At 46.0% G+C, this 18,054-nt stretch overlaps 1 protein-coding gene across 1 annotated transcript in view; it reads left to right on the top strand.

Annotated features, from left to right (window-relative positions):
- Nucleotides 1-15,033, top strand: part of LOC140723672 (zinc-binding protein A33-like) — a 30,624-nt gene extending 15,591 nt beyond the window's left edge. Inside the window, exons 2-8 of the mRNA XM_073038238.1 lie at nt 4,546-4,607; nt 5,296-5,391; nt 5,802-6,035; nt 7,275-7,297; nt 7,385-7,503; nt 13,816-14,038; nt 15,027-15,033. Coding sequence (XP_072894339.1) covers nt 4,546-4,607; nt 5,296-5,391; nt 5,802-6,035; nt 7,275-7,297; nt 7,385-7,503; nt 13,816-14,038; nt 15,027-15,033 — 764 coding nt within the window. The remainder of the gene's footprint in view (nt 1-4,545; nt 4,608-5,295; nt 5,392-5,801; nt 6,036-7,274; nt 7,298-7,384; nt 7,504-13,815; nt 14,039-15,026) is intronic.
- Nucleotides 15,034-18,054: the final 3,021 nt, after the last annotated feature.

Raw genomic sequence — 18,054 nt, forward strand, 5'->3', positions numbered from 1 at the left:
CTGAAGATGTTCTATAGGTCAGTTGTTGAGAGCGCCCTCTTCTTTGTGGTGGCGTGTTGGGGAGGAAGCATTAAGAAGAGGGACGCCTCACGTCTTAATAAGCTGGTAAGGAAGGCGGGCTCTGTCGTGGGCAAAGTACTGGAGAGTTTAACATCGGTAGCTGAGCGAAGGGCGCTGAGTAGGCTACGGTCAATTATGGAAAACCCTGAACATCCTCTACATAGCACCATCCAGAGACAGAGAAGCAGTTTCAGCGACAGGTTACTATCGATGCAATGCTCCTCAGACAGGATGAAGAGGTCAATACTCCCCAATGCCATTAGGCTTTACAATTCAACTGCCAGGACTTAAGAACTTTTTTTTTAAAGCTATTATTACTGCTTTTTGAGTTAGTGATTTAGATGCATATCATATTATTACTGAGTTAAGTATTGTATGTAATGAGTTTTTGCTACAACAAGTGTATGGGACATTGGAAAAAATGTTGAATTTCCCCATGGGGATGAATAAAGTATCTATCTATCTATCTATCTATCTATCTATCTATCTATTAAAGCTGGCCCCAGTAATCGAAGCGCCTATGGCGTATGATATGGCTAATGCTGAGTTTATTCAGGTACCAGGTTTTCAGGGTTTTTAGTGTTTATTCGGCAGTCTTCTTCATAAGAAACGGAATTTGTAAAGTGAAACACTTTGTAGTTATAGCAGAGACTGAGACACATGAGAGCAGGCTGAAAAAACGGAGGCAACGAAAGCTGCGTTCGCACGCGTCTGACTGATCCGGCCCGCATGAAGCTGCATTTTGCTCAATCCGGCCCGTGACCTAAAATGAGTTTGACACCCCTGGCCTACAGGATGCATTCTTGGAACAGCTTGTACGAGAGCCGAACAGGGACAAGACTATTCTGGATTTAGTGTCATGTAATGAACAGGATTTGATAATCGATCTTGCAGTGAGGGAGCCATTAGGAGGTAGTGATCATAATATGATGTTTTTATCTGCAATTTGAGAAGGATAAGGGCAGATAGGAGGTGTCAGTGTTGCAGTTGAACTGGGGAAACTATGGAGCCATGAGGGAGGAGCTGGCCAAAGTTGACTGGATAGATAGCCTAGCAGAAAAGACAGTAGAACAGCAATGGCAGCTATTCTTGGGAATAATGCACAAGGTACAAAATCAGTTCATCCCCCAGAGAAGGAAGAATTCAAAGGGGGGAAAGGGGCCACAGTTGTTGATAAAGGAAGTCAGAGATTGCATAGCATTAAAAAAAAGGAAGTATGACACAGCTAAGATGAGTGGGAGGACAGATGATTGGGAAGGTTTTAAGGAACAACAGAACTTAACTAAAAAGACAATACGGGGAGAAAAAATGAGGTACGAACGCAAGCTAGCCAGGAATATAAAGGAAGATAGCAAAAGCTTTTTTAGGTATGTGAAGAGAAAGATGATAGTTAAAAACAATGTTGGGCCCTTGAAGAATGAATTGGGTGAAATTGTTATGGGAAACAGAGAAATGGCAGAAGAATTTAATGAGTAATTTAGATCTGTTTTCACTAAGGAAGACACAAGCAATCTCCCAGATGTTTGGATGGGCCAAGGACATAGGGTGACAGAGGAAATGAAACAGATTGACATTAGGAAGGAAACGGTGATGAGAAGACTGATGGGACTGAAGGCTGACAAATCCCCAGGTCCAGATGTTCTGCACCCTAGGGTACTAAAGGAGGTGGCCCTGGAAATTGCGGATGCATTGGTAATCATTTTCCAATGTTCCTTACATTCAGGATCAGTTCCTGAGGATTGGAGAATGGCTAATGTTATCCCACTTTTTAAGAAAGGAGGGAGGGAGAAAACAGAGAACTATCGACCTGTCAGCCTGACATCCGTGGTGGGAAAGAAGCTAGAGTCCATTAGTAAGGATGAAATAGTGGCATATCTAGATAGCAGTGATAGGATTGGGCCGAGCCAGCATGGATTTACCAAGGGTAAATCATGCTTGACTAATCTGTTGGAGTTTTTCGAGGATGTAACCAGGAAGTTAGACGGGGGAGATCCAGTGGATGTAGTGTACCTCGATTTTCAGAAGGCATTTGATAAGGTCCCACATAGGAGATTGGTGGGTAAAATCAAAGCTCAGGGCATCGGGGGGAAGACATTGACATGGATAGAAAACTGGTTGGCAGATAGAAAGCAAAGGGTAGCGGTGAATGGGTGTTTCTCGGAATGGCAGGTGGTGACTAGTGGGGTGCCACAGGGCTCGGTATTGGGAGCACATGTGTTTATAATTTACGTCAACGATTTGGATGAAGGCATTGAAAATAACATCAGCAAATTTGCTGATGATACTAAGCTGGGTGGCAGTGTGACATGTGATGAGGATGTTAGGAGAATTCAGGGTGACTTGGATAGGCTGTGTGAGTGGGCAGATACTCGGCAGATGACGTTTAATGTGAATAAGTGTGAGGTTATCCACTTTGGGAGTAAGAACAGGAAAGCAGATTATTATCTGAACGGTGTAGAGTTAGGTAAGGGAGAAATACCAAGAGTTCTAGGAGTCCTTGTTCATCAGTCACTGAAGGTGAATGAGCAAATGCAGCAGGCAGTGAAGAAGGCTAATGGAATGTTGGCCTTTATTACAAAGGGAATGGAGTACAAGAGCAAGGAAATCCTCTTGCATTTGTACAGAGCCCTGGTAAGACCACACCTGGAGTACTGTGTACAGTTTTGGTCTCCAGGGTTAAGGAAGGACATCCTGGCTGTAGAGGAAGTGCAGTGTAGATTCACGCGGTTAATTCCTGGGATGTCTGGACTGTCTTACGCAGAGAGGTTAGAGAGACTGGGCTTGTACACGCTGGAATTAAGGAGATTGAGAGGGGATCTGATTGAAACAAATAAGATTATTAAGGGATTGGACAAGATAGAGGCAGGAAATATGTTCCAGATGCTGGGAGAGTCCAGTAGCAGAGGGCATGGTTTGAGAATAAGGGGAAGGTCATTTAGGATAGAGTTAAGGAAAAACTTCTTCTCCCAGAGAGTTGTGGGGGTTTGGAATGCACTGCCTCGTAAGGTAGTGGAGGCCAATTCTCTGGATGCTTTCAAGAAGGATCTAGATAGGTATCTTATGGATAGGGGAATCAAGAGATATGGGGACAAGGCAGGAACCGGGTATTGATAGTAGTTGATCAGCCATGATCTCAAAATGGCGGTGCAGGCTCGAAGGGCCGAATGGTCTACTTCTGCACCTATTGTCTATTGTCTATTGATTCCCTGAGCAAACACAAGGAAATCTGCAGATGCTGGAAATTCAAGCAACACACACAAAATGCTGGTGGAACACAGCAGGCCAGGCAGCATCTATAGGGAGAAGCACTGTCGATGTTTCGGGCCGAGACCCTTCATCAGGACTAACTGAAAGGAGAGATAGTAAGAGATTTGAAAGTAGGAGGGGGAGGGGGAAATGCGAAATGATAGGAGAAGACCGGAGGGGGTGGGGTGAAGCTAAGAGCTGGAAAGGTGATTGGCAAAAGGGATACAGAGCTGGAGAAGGGAAAGGATCATGGGACGGGAGGCCTAGGCAGAAAGAAAGGGGGTGGGGGAGAGCACCAGAGGGAGGTGGAGAACAGGCAGAGTGATGGTCAGAGAGAGATAAAAAACAAACAAACAACTAAATATGCCAGGGATGGGGTAAGAAGGGGAGGAGGGGCATTAACGGAAGTGAGAGAAGTCAATGTTCATGCCATCAGGTTGGAGGCTACCCAGGTGTTGTTCCTCCAACCTGACAGCTTCATCTTGACAGTAGAGGAGTCCATGGATAGACATATCAGAATGGGAATGGGACGTGAAATTAAAATGTGTGGCCACTGGGAGATCCTGCTTTCTCTGGCGGACAGAGCGTAGGTGTTCAGCGAAACGGTCTCCCAGTCTGCGTCGGGTCTCACCAATATATAAAAGGCCACACCGGGAGGACCGGACGCAGTATACCACACCAGCTGTCCTGACGAAGGGTCTCGGCCCGAAAGGTCGACAGTGCTTCTCCCTACAGATGCTGCCTGGCCTGCTGTGTTCCACCAGCATTGTGTGTGTGTTGTTTGATTCCCCGAGTCTGCAGCGCGCGTAGTGGACAATCGCGGTACTGCAGGGGATCAGCAGCTCCCGGAACACGAAAGCATTCTGAATCAGGAAGTGCTGGGAGTTAACATGGCTTCGAAAGGACAGGCCGAGAGTTTGAGCGAGGAGGCAATTTGTCCCATCTGCCTGGATTTCTTCACCGATCCGGTGTCACTGGAGTGTGGACACAACTTCTGTCGCTCTTGTATCACACAGTGTTGGGAAAGGGAGGAGAGAAACTCCTGCCCGGAATGTAGAGCGGTGTTTGCTGACCGCACCCTCAGGGCCAGTCGGGCCTTAGCAAATCTGGCTGAAAAAGCTCGAAATCTAAACCTGAATCCCAAAGGGAAGGGAAGTAAACGTCACTGCGAGGAACATGAGGAAGAACTGAAGCTGTTTTGTGAAACGGACAAGACACTGATCTGTGTGATCTGTGCAGCTGCGCAGGAACACAGAGAGCATCGATTTGTGCTGATTGAAGAAGCTGTAAAACTCTACAAGGTAAAAACTAACGTTAATTAAATACTTAACACATTTCCTTTGTCCTACATACCATTACACGAGACCCATAACCAACACATCACTCTGCAACTTCCGCCATCTCCAACGGGATTCTAGCATCTCTCCGTCCCAGAGCCCACCTCCGCACCCCGCAACTCTCCGCTCTCTATACGGATCGCGCTCTACGTACTGTATCGCCCTGATCCACTCGCTCCTCCCCACTGATCTCCCTCCCGGCACCGACACCTGCAAGCGGGACAAGTGCTACACCTCACTTCTAACTCCTCCCTCGTCACCATTCAGGGCCGCAAACAGCCCAGTTCCTCCCGTTTCTTCCATGGTCGATTGTCCTCTCGTATTAGATTCCTTCTTCTCCAGCCCTTTACCTCTTCCACCTGTCCCCTCTCAGCTTCTCACTTCATCACCCTTCCCCACGTCCCCCCTCACGTTGACTCACCCGTCACCTGTCAGCTGGTTCTCGTCCCCAACCTTTTTATTCTGGCTTCTGTCCCATTCCTTCCCAGTCCTAATGAAGGGTCTCATCCCGAAACACCGACTGTTTATTTCCCCTGAATAGATGCTGCCTGACTCACTGAGTTCCTCCGGCATTTTGTGTGATAATTGGGTTTGATTACCTGTTTCTTTTGATGCATCTTTGTTTCTATTTCCTTCACTCTCGGACTTCCAGGATCAGCTAAAATCTTCCTTAGACTCTCTCACAAAAAAGAAATCAGACTTCCAGGAAAAGGAGCAACAACTGAAAAAGAAGATTTCCGGAGTTCAGGTGAGGCTTCCTGAGCGGAATTTCTGATATTACTGTCGAGTTTTGCTCTATTGAATGCAGAATAGCAGAGTGTCGCAGCTCCAGTGACCTGGGTTCGATCCTGACCTCTGTTCCTGTCTGTGTGGAGTTTGCATGCTCCCCCTGTGACCACGAGAGATTCCGACACATCCCAAGGACATGCCGGATGAATGGCTAATTACCATTAACCCTGTAAAGGTGGGGAGGGTGTGTGTGAATCAGATGGGAGTTTATGGGTCAATAAGTGAGAATCGGTTTCAGGAAAACGTGAGGGAATCGTGTTGACGGGAATGCTCTCAGAAGTAGCATGGACTCTAATAGACCGAACTTAACGACAAAAGGAAACAGAGCACAACAATGCATTATATTAATCTTCACCTTTCATTCGACAGAAACAGTCACACAGCCTTCAGTCCCACATCACATCCCAGTTTGCTGAACTGCGCCAGCTTATCACTGAGAAAGAGCAGAGCTTACTCAGGGATCTCAGGGAAGAAGAGAAGAGGATTCTCAACCCAATGGAGAAAAATCTTCTAGCTCTTCAAGAGAATATAAGGATTATTCAGGAGGAAATCCCTAAATTAAAGGAACAGATGGATCAAAAAGACAGTGTGATGTTTCTCAAGGTGAGGAATTATAATTCAATTTTTTTTCTTTCAAAGGACACTAAATGAACAGTGGTATATTTGAAATAAACACAGCACAGCGGCCAATTCTAACAAATCAATTGTCGCTCTGGCGACCTCACACGGAAGGCAGTGAAGGCCAAGTCTCTGGATGCTATCAAGAGAGAGTTAGATAGAGCTCTTACAGATAGCGGGGTCAAGGGATATGGGGAGAGGGCAGGAACGGGGTACTGATTGTGTATGATCAGCCATGATCACAGTGAATGGCAGTGCTGGCTAGAAGGGCCAAATGGCCTACTCCTGCACCTATTGTCTATTGCCTATTGTCCCAAAACTGGGCTTCCACAACTTCTGTACATCCCAGGACAGAGTGCAAATCTCTCTGAAATTATTTACTCTGATCATAACACAGAGCTGCTGACTGTTTCCTTAATTACTGCATTAAATATCCTCTAAAACTCCCATTAACACCCAGTTCCAGTCACAGGCTGTGAGTGTGTCTGGTGCGGTGGGTGTGAGGGTCTCTTTGTCAATCAGTGAGAACAAAGAATTTGACCCACACATCAGACTCATCTTCTGTATCCGGTTTCCATCAGATTAGGGAAACTATTATTGTCTCTTTACTTTTACAGATAACATTCAAATGAACGTTCAGTCGTTCAAAACATAACCAGGCCATTCGGCCCATCTTCTCCTCTCAATTTCCCTGCTTCACAATCCTCCTGCCACCTACTCACCACAACCAGCAACAGTGCCCCGAACTCCCTGGTCCCTCACGTGTTTATCCAGCCTCCTCATTACATTCAATCTCTGCTGTTCCATTTCAGCCACTCCTGTGGCAGCGAGTTCCACATCCTCTTCACTAAATTTCTAGTGGAATTTATTAAAATCCATCTGGAATTACATCTCCCCACAAGTCTCCCCATAAATAGAGGTACTTTCGCCTCCCGGACACAATCACATACATCACTGATCTTAAATTCCTCCATCCTATCACACTGACATCATATCCAGATGAAAATGCACAGCCTGTCCCGACTTCTCTGTAAGTTTCATCCTCTCAGTAATGGTCTGACATTCAGAAACTTTCCCTGTATTTTACCCCATGGTTCTGTATTGTCCGTGTGTGTGAGTGACTGTGGGAGTGGGAATTTTCAACACCTTGTAATGATTTGGATGAAATTCAGGATATGGGCAGTAAGTCCAAGTCTAATCAGATTTGTATTTTATTTATTTCAGGAGGAAGCTCGTCGGAACAGAAGGTAGGACAGGCTCTTTACTGAAACCCTGAATGGATTTGTAAAATAGTTCAGAATAGCAATTTATAACCAGCAGTTTAATATTTACAGGATTAATGACGATGTCCAGGAATTGACAGTGACAGATGAGACCTTCCCAGTTGAAAAATTTGATCACCTCTATTTGTTGAACATAGTGCTGAGAGAAACGCTTGGTGCTATTAATCGAGGTAAAACTTACAAAGATTCATTACTCCTTGTTTCTGAAGCTCAGTTTAGTTTCAATTTGAGGCAAAGATTGTCTGTAATACTGGGCTGAAGGGGAACTGAAGTTTATTTCACATCAACCCCACCGACTGGGAGGCATCACTGTCACATGGTCAGCTGGAGATGTCAGACCCCTGGACACACCAGCACAGGGTCACAATACAACCAATACACGGGACTGTCAAATGAACCACTGTGTTCCAATCCCAGGCAAACACACTAACACAGCAGGACATGAGTTTGGATCTACCAGAGGAACTGGGAATTTAATACTGATGATAATATTGTAGGGAATAAAAGCAGGTATCAGTGTGGTGACCGGGATTGTCAGGAAAATACACAAGTCCTTCATGTGCCCTGTGAGTGCAGACTCTGACTGACACAGGTCTTCCCCCTTCCGGATCAGCATCTCGCACTGTTGTTAGAGGCAGAAGAGGGGAGTGGTCGTGATCGGGGACTGAATCATCAGGGGAACAGACAGGAGAATCTATTGATGTGAACGGGACACCCGAATGGTATGTTGCCTCCTGGGTGCCAGGGTCAGGGACGCCTCGAATCGTGTCCGCAGCATTTTAGAGAGGGAGGGAAAAGAGCCAGATATTTTGGTAAATTTGTGACAATGACATTGGAAGTAAAAGCAAAGAGGTCCTGAAAATAGAATCTGGCTAGCTTGGTAGAAAGCTCAGAAGCAGTATCTCCAGGGTTGTGATTTCTGGATTGCTGCCTGTGCCACGTGCTGGTGAGGGTAGAAACAGGATAATTTGACAGATAAACCATGGCTGAGAAGATGGTGCTGGGGACAGGGCTTCAGGTTCTTGGATCATTGGGATCTGTTCTGGTGGAGGAATGACCTGCTCAAAAGGGATGGGTCGCACCTCAACCCGAGGGAGAACAATATTCTCACAGAAAGGTTTGATAGAGCTGTCGGGGAGGGTCTGAGCTAATTTGGTGGCGGGGGGTCGGGAACTGGAGTGAAGGGAGAGGACTGATGGTAAAATGCAAAGATAGCGTGCAGTCAGACTGTCAGATAGGGTGGACAGATGCGAGGACAAAAGCAAATTGGAAGGAGATGCTGGCAGGGATGAGAGCAGAGCAGAAATGGTGTCAGTTTCTGGGAAAATGAGGAAGGTGAAGGATAGATGTATTCCAAAAATATATAAATACTCAAATGGCAAAATAGTAAAACCGTGGCTGACAAGGGAAGACAAGTTAATGTAAAGTCAAAAGAGAGGGAATACAACTAAACAAAAATTAGTAGGAAGACAGAGGATTGGGAAGCTTTTAAATATCTACAGAGAGGAACTGAAAGAATGATTGGGATGAAAAAAATAAACAAGAAATTGATTTGAATTGATTTGACTATATTACATCCTTCATGTGCATGAGGATTAAAAATCTTTACGTTACATCTCCGTCTGAATGTGCAATGTGCAATTTATTATAACATATGATGAATAATATGTACAACAGGCTGGTCAATATAACATAGAAATACAGTTGTCTCAGCACGAGTTAATCAGTCTGATGGCCTGGTTGAAGAAGCTGTCTCGGAACCTGTTGCTCCTGGCTTTTAATCTGTGGTTTAGATAGCATTCAATTCAAGAGCAGGGATGTGATGCTGAGGCTTCATAAGGCACTGGTGAAGCCTCACCTTGAGTATTGTGAACAGTTTTGGGCTCCTCATCTAAGAAAAGGTGTGCTGGCATTGCAGAAGGTTCATTTCATAAGGATGATTCCAGGAATGAAAGGGTTATCATAACGAGGAACGTTTGATAGCTCTGTGTCTCTACTCGCTGGAAGTTAGAAAGATGAGGGGGGATCTCATTGAAACCTTTCGAATGTTGAAAGTCCTAGACAGAGTAGATGTGGAAAGGATGTTTCCCATGGTGGTGGAGTTTAGGACAAGAGGGCACAGCCTCAAGATAGAGGGGCGTCAATTTAAAACAGATGCGGAGAAATTTGAGCCAGCGGCTGGTGAATTTGTGGAACTTGTGTGTATTTAAGGCAGAGCTTGATAGGTTCTAGGTTGGACACAACATCAAAGGTTACGGGGAGAAGACCAGGGAGTGGGGCTGAGGAGGGAAAATAAGGATCAGCCATGATTGAATGGCGGAGCAGACTCGATAGGCAAATGGCCTAATTCTGCTCCTATGTCTTATGGTGATCAGACCAACTACATTGAAGCATTGTGAGAATGAGCTCGGACACACCAACAAGCATTGACATGGGTCAAGATTTCATCTCGGGAGAAGCACACACAGCATAACCGGCCTGGTAAAGCTCCCTCACACACATACACAGGAAGGACTGGCAGATTGTAGTCAGAGCCTCAGCAATGTACATTGTTATTTCCCTCAGTAACCTGGAAACCGATCTCTTCAGAGACAGTCATTTATTCATTTAAACAACGTGTGACACATTGTCAACACACACCAAGCATGTGATGACAGACTGTAACATACAAATTCTTCAATGTGCACACTCTGCTTCAATATGTATACACACTACACGGATATTTACCACAATCAACACACACACACACACACACACACACACACACACACACACACACACACACACACACACACACACACACACACACACACACACACACACACACACACACACACACAACACACACACACACACACACACACACACACACACACACACACACACACACACACACACACACACACATACTATCAGAGTGTGACACACGGCCACAGAAATAGGCACAAATTCCCATTTAGGATTGAAATCTGCCGTCCTTACCCAGTCTGTCTGTTCTGTGGCACTGAGCTGCCCTCTGACGTGACGTCACATCAACACTTCACAGATAGACTCCGGGGTCAGATTCCTCAGGAGGATGATCTGGGAGGGTTTGACGGGCGTTGAACCCACGGACCACTTCATCAATCTGCAAGACTAAGATGTCTTCTTGAGCATGGCCCATTGGCGTCTGTTTGCCCCCCCCCCCATCCCTCTAACCATTTCCCATCTGTGTACCTGCCCAAATTTATTTTAAAATATTTTATTTTTACCTGTTTCTACAGCGTCTGAGGGCAAATTCCATTTACCAACCTCCCTCTCTCTGAGAATGTTACCCGATAGACCACTCAGAAAAATTTCCTGTCTCACTTTCAATCTGAGGCCTCTGGTTCTGTACTCCCATTTCTTGGAAAAAGAAACGTTATTTATGCTCCTTATGAATAATTTACCTTGATAAGGGGTCATACCTGAACATCCTACACTACAGCTGAATAGCCCAAGCTTATCCACTCTCTGCTTTTAACCCAAGCCCCCAGTCCTGGTAACATCCTCCTGAAGCCTCCTGTCCAGTGTAATGACATCCTCCCCATATTCGGGAACCAGAAATGCAGACAATGCTCCAAGTGTGGTCTATCATCGACATCAAAGGCCTTGCTGAATTTCATGTGGACAGTGTGGAATAGGCTGATGAATACAGGACTGAATGTGTTTTATTAGATTGGGACAAGAAGGGCGGCGTGGGAGCTAAATTCTGAAGGAAAGCAGTTTTTTTTAAAAACTTCGGGTACAAGAACGGCGAGACTGCGCAGGACAGCGCGGAGAGTTTAAAAAGATGACCACCCTATACAGCGGGCAGCGGAGTGGGTGGCAGCAGAGTGTAGGGCTTTGGCTCAACGGGCTTAGGCGGTAACGGGAAGAGGCGAGAGCAAGGCACCGACTCTTTTTCTCCCCTTGGCAAATCGGCCTGGACGGACGAGGGAACAGCAGGGCACATTAGCTAACGGTTTAAAAAGTCCGTGTGCTTGGCGAAGTAAGTGGGTGAGTAGACCTATCTTTCTTTGTTTCATTCCTGTAGAATTAGGTAGCATGTCTGCAGGGTTAGTGCTTTGTTCAGGGTGTCAGATGTGGGAATCCTGGGAGACCTCCAGCCTCCCTGATAGCCACATCTGCACCAGGTGAACCGAGATTCAGCTCCTCGGAGACCGTGTTAGGGATCTGGAGCTGCAGCTTGATGACCTACTGCTTATTAGAGAAAATGAAGAGGTGATAGACAGGAGCTACAGGGAGGTAGTCATCCCTGGGCTACAGGGGTCAGAAAACTGGGTGACTGTCAGGAGAGGGAAGGAAAATGCCCGGATAGTGGAGAGCACCCCTGTGGCTGCCCCCCTCAGCAACAAGTATATCGTTTCGGATGCTGTTGAGGGGGATGACCTGACAGGGGACGGCCACGGTGACCGGGACTCTGGCACTGAGCCTGGCGCTGTTGTGCAGGAGGGAAGGAGGGAGAAGAGGAATGCGGTAGTCATAGGGGATTCCATAGTCAGGGGAACAGACAGGAGATGCTGTGAGCCTGGTAGAGATACCCGCATGGTGTGTTGCCTCCCAGGTACCAGGGTACGGGATGTCTTGGATCGGGTCTAGGATATTCTGAAGGGAGAGGGCGAGCAGCCAGCTGTCTTGGTACATGTTGGTACCAATGACATAGAGAGGAAAAGGGAGGAGGTCCTGAAGAGAGATTTCCAGCAGTTAGGAATGAAGCTGAGAAGCAGGACCTCCAGGGTAGTAATCTCAGGATTGCTACCTGTGCCACGTGCTAGCGAGGGCAAGAATAGTAGGATCAGGCAGATGAATGCGTGGCTGAGAGACTGGTGCAGGGGGCATGGCTTCAGATTCTTGGATCATTGGTATCTCTTCTGGGGGAAGTATTACCTGTTCAAAAAGGACGGGTTACACCTGACCATAGTGGGAATGTTTAATAGAGCTGTTAGGGAGGGTTTAAACTAATTTGGCAGGGGGATGGGAAACCGGAATGATAGAGTGGAGGAGGGAGAAAACAGAAATAAATCTAAGATAGTGAGCAGTAAAGATGTCAGGAAGGACAGGCAGGTGATGGGGCAAATTTGCAGCCACTGGGATGAGTTGCAGTGCAATCAATGCAAAAAGTACCAAATACTGGACTTACGGTGTTATACTTAAATACACACAGCATAAGGAATAAGGTGGATGATCTTGTCGTACAGCTACAGATTGGCAGGTATAATTTTGTGGCCATCACTGAGACGTGGCTAAAGGATGCATGTCTCTGAGAGCTGAACGTCCAAGGATACATGGTTTATCGGAAGGATAGGCAGGTAGGCAGAGGGGTTGGCATGGCTTTATTGGTAATAAATGATATTACATCATTAGAAAGAGGTGACATAGGATCGGAAGGTGCAGAATCTTTCTGGGTTGAGCTAAGAAATAGCAGGGGTAAAAGGACCCTGATGGCAGTTATTAACTTCTGCTTTAAAAATCAAACAGGAGGAAATCTGCAGATGCTGGTAATCCAAGCTACACAGGTCCTGATGAAGGGTCTCGCCAGATCTCTCTGACACCTGTCTGGAGAGAGTTGATGTTGGGAGGATGTGGGTGGGTCGAGAACGGTAAGCACAGCCTCCGACTATAGGGATGTCCATTTAGGACAGAGATGAGGAGGAATTCCTTTATCCACAGGATAGTGAATTTGCCACAGGCAGCTGTGGAGGCCAAATAATTGAGTATATTTAAAGCAGAGTAACACACACAAATTGTTGGGGGAACAGCAGGCCGGGAAGTTTCTATGGAAAAGAGTAAACAGTCGACGGTTCAGACTGAAACACTTCATCAGGACCTGTGTTGCTTAAGGGTTCCTGCAAATTCATCCCCTGTCCTAATGAGGGGCTGCGGGGGATGGGGTTGTGGGAAAGGGGACAAAGTCATCCTCATCTGCCATCTTTGCCCCCTCTAGCTTCTCATTACGTCTACACACTCAGTTCACCCAGGGGCTTTCCACCCCTCCCTCACCTGGTTCTGGTTCAATCTGCCATTCATCTCTCCCCTACTGGTTCCCATTATCAGCTCCTTTACTGTCTCAAACCATCACACTCCCCCACTTCACACTCACAAATGAATGTGAACATTGAATGAAGGGCCTGTTCCTGTGCTGTACTGTTCTATGTTCTCTGTTCCCAGTTTCGAAGAATGGGAGCAGATCTCATGGAAAGACAAAATTCTTTCAGGGGTCAACAGGCAGGAGTGAGGGAGGATGTTTCCCCTGACTGAGGAATCAAGGGCCAGGGGTCTCTCTGCTCTCCGTCCAGCGGAAAACCCTTGGGGAGAGATTAGTTGTCACACTGCCCGAGTCTCCCCCCTTCCCCGATCCCCGGGGCCTCGCTGCTCGAGTCACCCCCCGATTCCCAGGGCCGCGCTGCCCGAGTCTCCCCCCGATCCCCGGGGACTCTCTAATTCTCTGCTTCTCCCCCCAGTCTCTGTCACCCTGAATGTGGAAACGGCGAATCCGTGTCTCAAGGTGTCTGAGGATCGGAAGAGTGTGAGATGTACCGGGACCTGGAGGCATCTCCCTGACACAGGGAAGAGATTCGCAGGCTGGCCTTGTGTGCTGGGATCGGAGGGATTCACATCGGGGAGACATTACTGGGAGGTGGGGGTGACGGGGATTCGGGACTGGTGGCTGGGAGTCGCCGCAGAGTCTGTGGAGAGGAAGGGAGGGTTCAGTCTGAGTCAGGAGACCGGATTCTGGGTCATCGGGCGGTGTTATGACATGTTATATCAGGATTATGACGTGTTCCGTGGTCCCACCTCCCACATGTCCCGTCTCCCTGCCGGTCCCATCCCGGGGAGGGTGGGAGTTTATCTCAGTTACGAGTCCAGGACAGTTTCATTTTACAACGCGGAGACCAAGTCCCATCTCCACACCCTCACTGGGAATAAATTCACGGGGAAACTTTATCCTTTCTTCGCGACAGGGGATCAAAACCACTGGCTGAGAATCTGCTCCGGATCCGCTCCGGGTCTGTAAACGGGTCGGGTCCTGGGACCGGCGTCAGGAGTAAAGTCCCTGTAAATATAAATGTGCGGAGAGTGCAGCTAAATACGTGGCTAAGGAGATGGTGCAGGAGGGAGGGCTTCATGTTTCTGGACAATTGGGCTTTGTTCCCGGGAAGGTGGGGCCTGTTCCGACAGGACGGTTTGCCCCTGAACTGGAGGGGGACTAACATCCTTGCGGGTAGATTTGCCAGTGCTGCTCGGGGGTGGGGGGGTGTTAAAAAGATTTGCAGAGGGAGGGGAACCAGAGTGTTAGAGCAGATAGTGAGGTGGAGGAGGATAAAGGTCATGCGAGGACTGCATGTATAGACAGAAATCAAAGGTTTGTACATTAGGTTGTAAATTAATTTTCAGAGCTTTAGAAATTGTAGAAAATAAAGATTTCCAAAAAGATTTGGATGAAGAACATGACCAGAACATATGTGAAAAAGTGGCTACTTCAGTTTTACACCTATCGCAATAATTGTCTATGTTTGGAAATATTTTGGATAGTCTCTCCTTTGTTAAATAGTAACAGTGAACAATTTTAAATTGAATTAAACACTGATTGGCACATATTAAAGAAGAATGGACCATCTTCATTAACAAAGGTCATATTAAGTTCTCTCTCCCAAACTTGTTTAATCTTTAGTGATTAAGGGATCTGTACTTTTGTATTTATTTATTTTTATTTTCATTTATTTTGTGATGGTCGATTGATGACTTTTGAAGAGTAATTAGCAAATATTCTCTCTCTCATACACACTTACTGCAATATCTTCAGGTTAGATATTTTTTACAAAAATAATTATCGAAGTTCCCATATATGCAAGAATCTGATTTGTTGGATAGTATTTTGAATATGAATCCTTTAGTAAGAGGTTCCATTGGTAGAATGCATAATTTATTTTTAATACATTAATGCAAAAAGATAACCTCCAACCTAAGGTTTATACATGATAGAATTATTTGTTGTTTCAGACGTGATAGAGGGGGAGGGATGAAAGAGGGAGGAGTGGCATTACTAGTCAGGGAAAATATCACAGGTGTGCGTAGACAGGACAGCCCGGAGGGCTTGTCTACAGAGGTCATATGGGTGGAGCTGAGGAACAGGAAAGGTGTGACCACACTAATAGGGGTGTATTATAGACCCCCCAATAGTCAGAGAGAATTGGAGGAGCAAACCTGTATAAAGGTAGTAGACCAATGTAAGAAACAGGAAGTTGTAATAGGGGATTTTAACATTCCACATATTGACTGGGACTCCCAAACTGTAATAGGGCTAGATGACTTGGAGTTTGTGAGTTTAAGAGTAAAAGGACAGTAAAGGACAAAATTGGTCCCCTAGAAGATCAGAGTGGTCGTCTATGTGTGGAGTCTCACGAGATGGGGGAGATCTTAAACAGTTTTTTTGCATCAGTATTTACTCAGGAAACTTGCATAGTGTATATGGAAGGAAGGAAAACAAGCAGTAGTGTCATGGAACATTTGTAGATTAAAGAGGAGGAGGTGCTTGCTGCCTTACAGCGAATAAAGGTAGATAAATCCCCCAGGCCTGACTTGACAGTTACCCGGACCTTGAGAGAGACGAGTGTAGAAGTTGCAGGGGCCCTGACAGAAATATTTAAAATGTCCTCAGCCACGGGTGCGGTGCCGGAGGATTGGAGGGTAGCTCTTGTTATTCCATTGTTTAAAAAAGGCTCCAATAGTAAACCAGGTAATTACAGGCCAGTGAGCCTGACATCAGTAGTAGGTCAGTTATTGGAAGGTGTTCTGAGAGATCGGATATACAAGTATTTGGACAGCCAAAGGTGATTAAGGATAGTTAGTATGGCTTTGTGCGTGGTAGATCGTGTTTAACAACTATTGTAGAATTTTTTGAGGAGGTTACCAAGAAAGTAGATGAAGGAAAGGCTGTGGATGTTGCCTACATGAACTTTAGTAAGGCCTTTGACAAGGTCCCACATGGGAGGTTAATTCAGAAGGTTCAGACACTAGGTATCCATGGAGAGGTTGTAAACTGGATTCGAAATTGGCTGTGTGGGAGAAGACAGAGAGTGGTAGTGGATGATTGCTTTTCAGACTGGAGGCCTGTGACTAGTGGTGTGCCTCAGGGATCTGTGCTGGGACCATTGTTGTTTGTTGTCCATATCAATGATATAGATGTGGTCAATTGGATCAGAAATTTTGCTGTTGACACCAAGATTGGAGGCGTTGTGGACAGCGAGGAAGGCATTCAAAGCTTGCACAGGGATCTGGACCAACTGGAAAAATGGGCCAGAAAATGACAGATGGAATTTAATGCAGACAAGCGTGAGGTGTTGCATTTTGGAAGGACAAACCAAGGTAGGACATACACAGTAAATGGTAGGGAACTGAAGAGTGCGGAGAAACAAAGGGATCTGGGAGTTCAGGTACACAATTCCCTGAAAGTGGCGTCACAGGTTAACAGGGTTGTAAGGAAGGCTTTTGGCATCCTGGCATTCATAAATCAAAGTACTGAGTACAGGAGTTGGGATGTTATTGCGAGATTGTATAAGACATTGGTGAGGACAAATTTGGAGTATTATTTGCAGTTCTGCTCACCTAACTATAGGAAGGATATCAGTAAGATTGAAAGACTGCAGAGAAGATTTACTAGGATGTTGCCAGGTCTTCAGGAGTTGAGTTACAGGGAAAGATTGAACAGGTTAGGACTTTATCCTTTGGAGCATAGAAGAATGAGGGGGGATTTGATAGAGGTATATAAAATTATGAGGGGTATAGACAGTAAATGTGAGTAGGTTCTTTCCACGTAGATTAGGAAAGATAAAAACGGGAGGACATGGCTTTAGGGAGAATGGGGAAAGGTTTAGGGGGAACATGAGGAGGAACTTCTTCACTCAGAGAGTGGTGGGAGTGTGGAACGAGCTGCCATCTGACGTGGTAAATGCAGGCTCACTCTTAAGTTTTAAGAATAAATTGGATAGATACCTGGATGGGAGAGGTCTGGAGGGTTACGGACTGGGTGCAGGTCAATGGGACGAGCGGAATAAAGTTTCCGCACAGACTAGAAGCGCCAAATGGCCTGTTTTCTGTGCTGTAGTGTTCTATGGTTCTATGGAGTGAAATAAACACGAGATGAGAATTGTCGATCGATTAATTTTAACTCGTTCACCGCATCCGTCAACCGAACAGAAACACCAGGGATTCAGCAGCAGCTGCAGGCGGCGGGTCCTGAACTCCCCCGGGTCCTAAAGTCCACCCGTAATGAGACAGGTTAAATGGGACAAGTGGGGGCGGTGCTGACCGGAAAAGACAGTGAAGATTGTTCCTTAAGTTCATCTGCCATTTCTTTGTCCCCCATTACTACTTCACCAGCATCATTTTCCAGTGGTCCAGTATCAACTCTCATCTCCCTTTCACTCTTCATGTAACTGAAAACTAAACTTTTAGTATCCTGATTTATATTATTGGCCAGTTTGCCCTCATATTTCGGCTTGACCATTCTTATGGCTTTTTTCGTTGCCTTTTGTTGGATTTTAAGAGCATCTCAATAATCAAACATCCCACGCACCTTTGCTACCCTATATGTCATTTCCTTAGGTTTAACACAATTCTTACATGCCTTTTCCAGCTCAAACTATGAATTAAATTAAAGTCAGTCCCATAATTTAATTAAGTTTTTATCTGAAAACTAT

This window comes from Hemitrygon akajei, unplaced genomic scaffold, assembly GCF_048418815.1.
Source record: "Hemitrygon akajei unplaced genomic scaffold, sHemAka1.3 Scf000124, whole genome shotgun sequence".
In the NCBI taxonomy this organism is placed as follows: Eukaryota; Metazoa; Chordata; class Chondrichthyes; order Myliobatiformes; family Dasyatidae; genus Hemitrygon; species Hemitrygon akajei.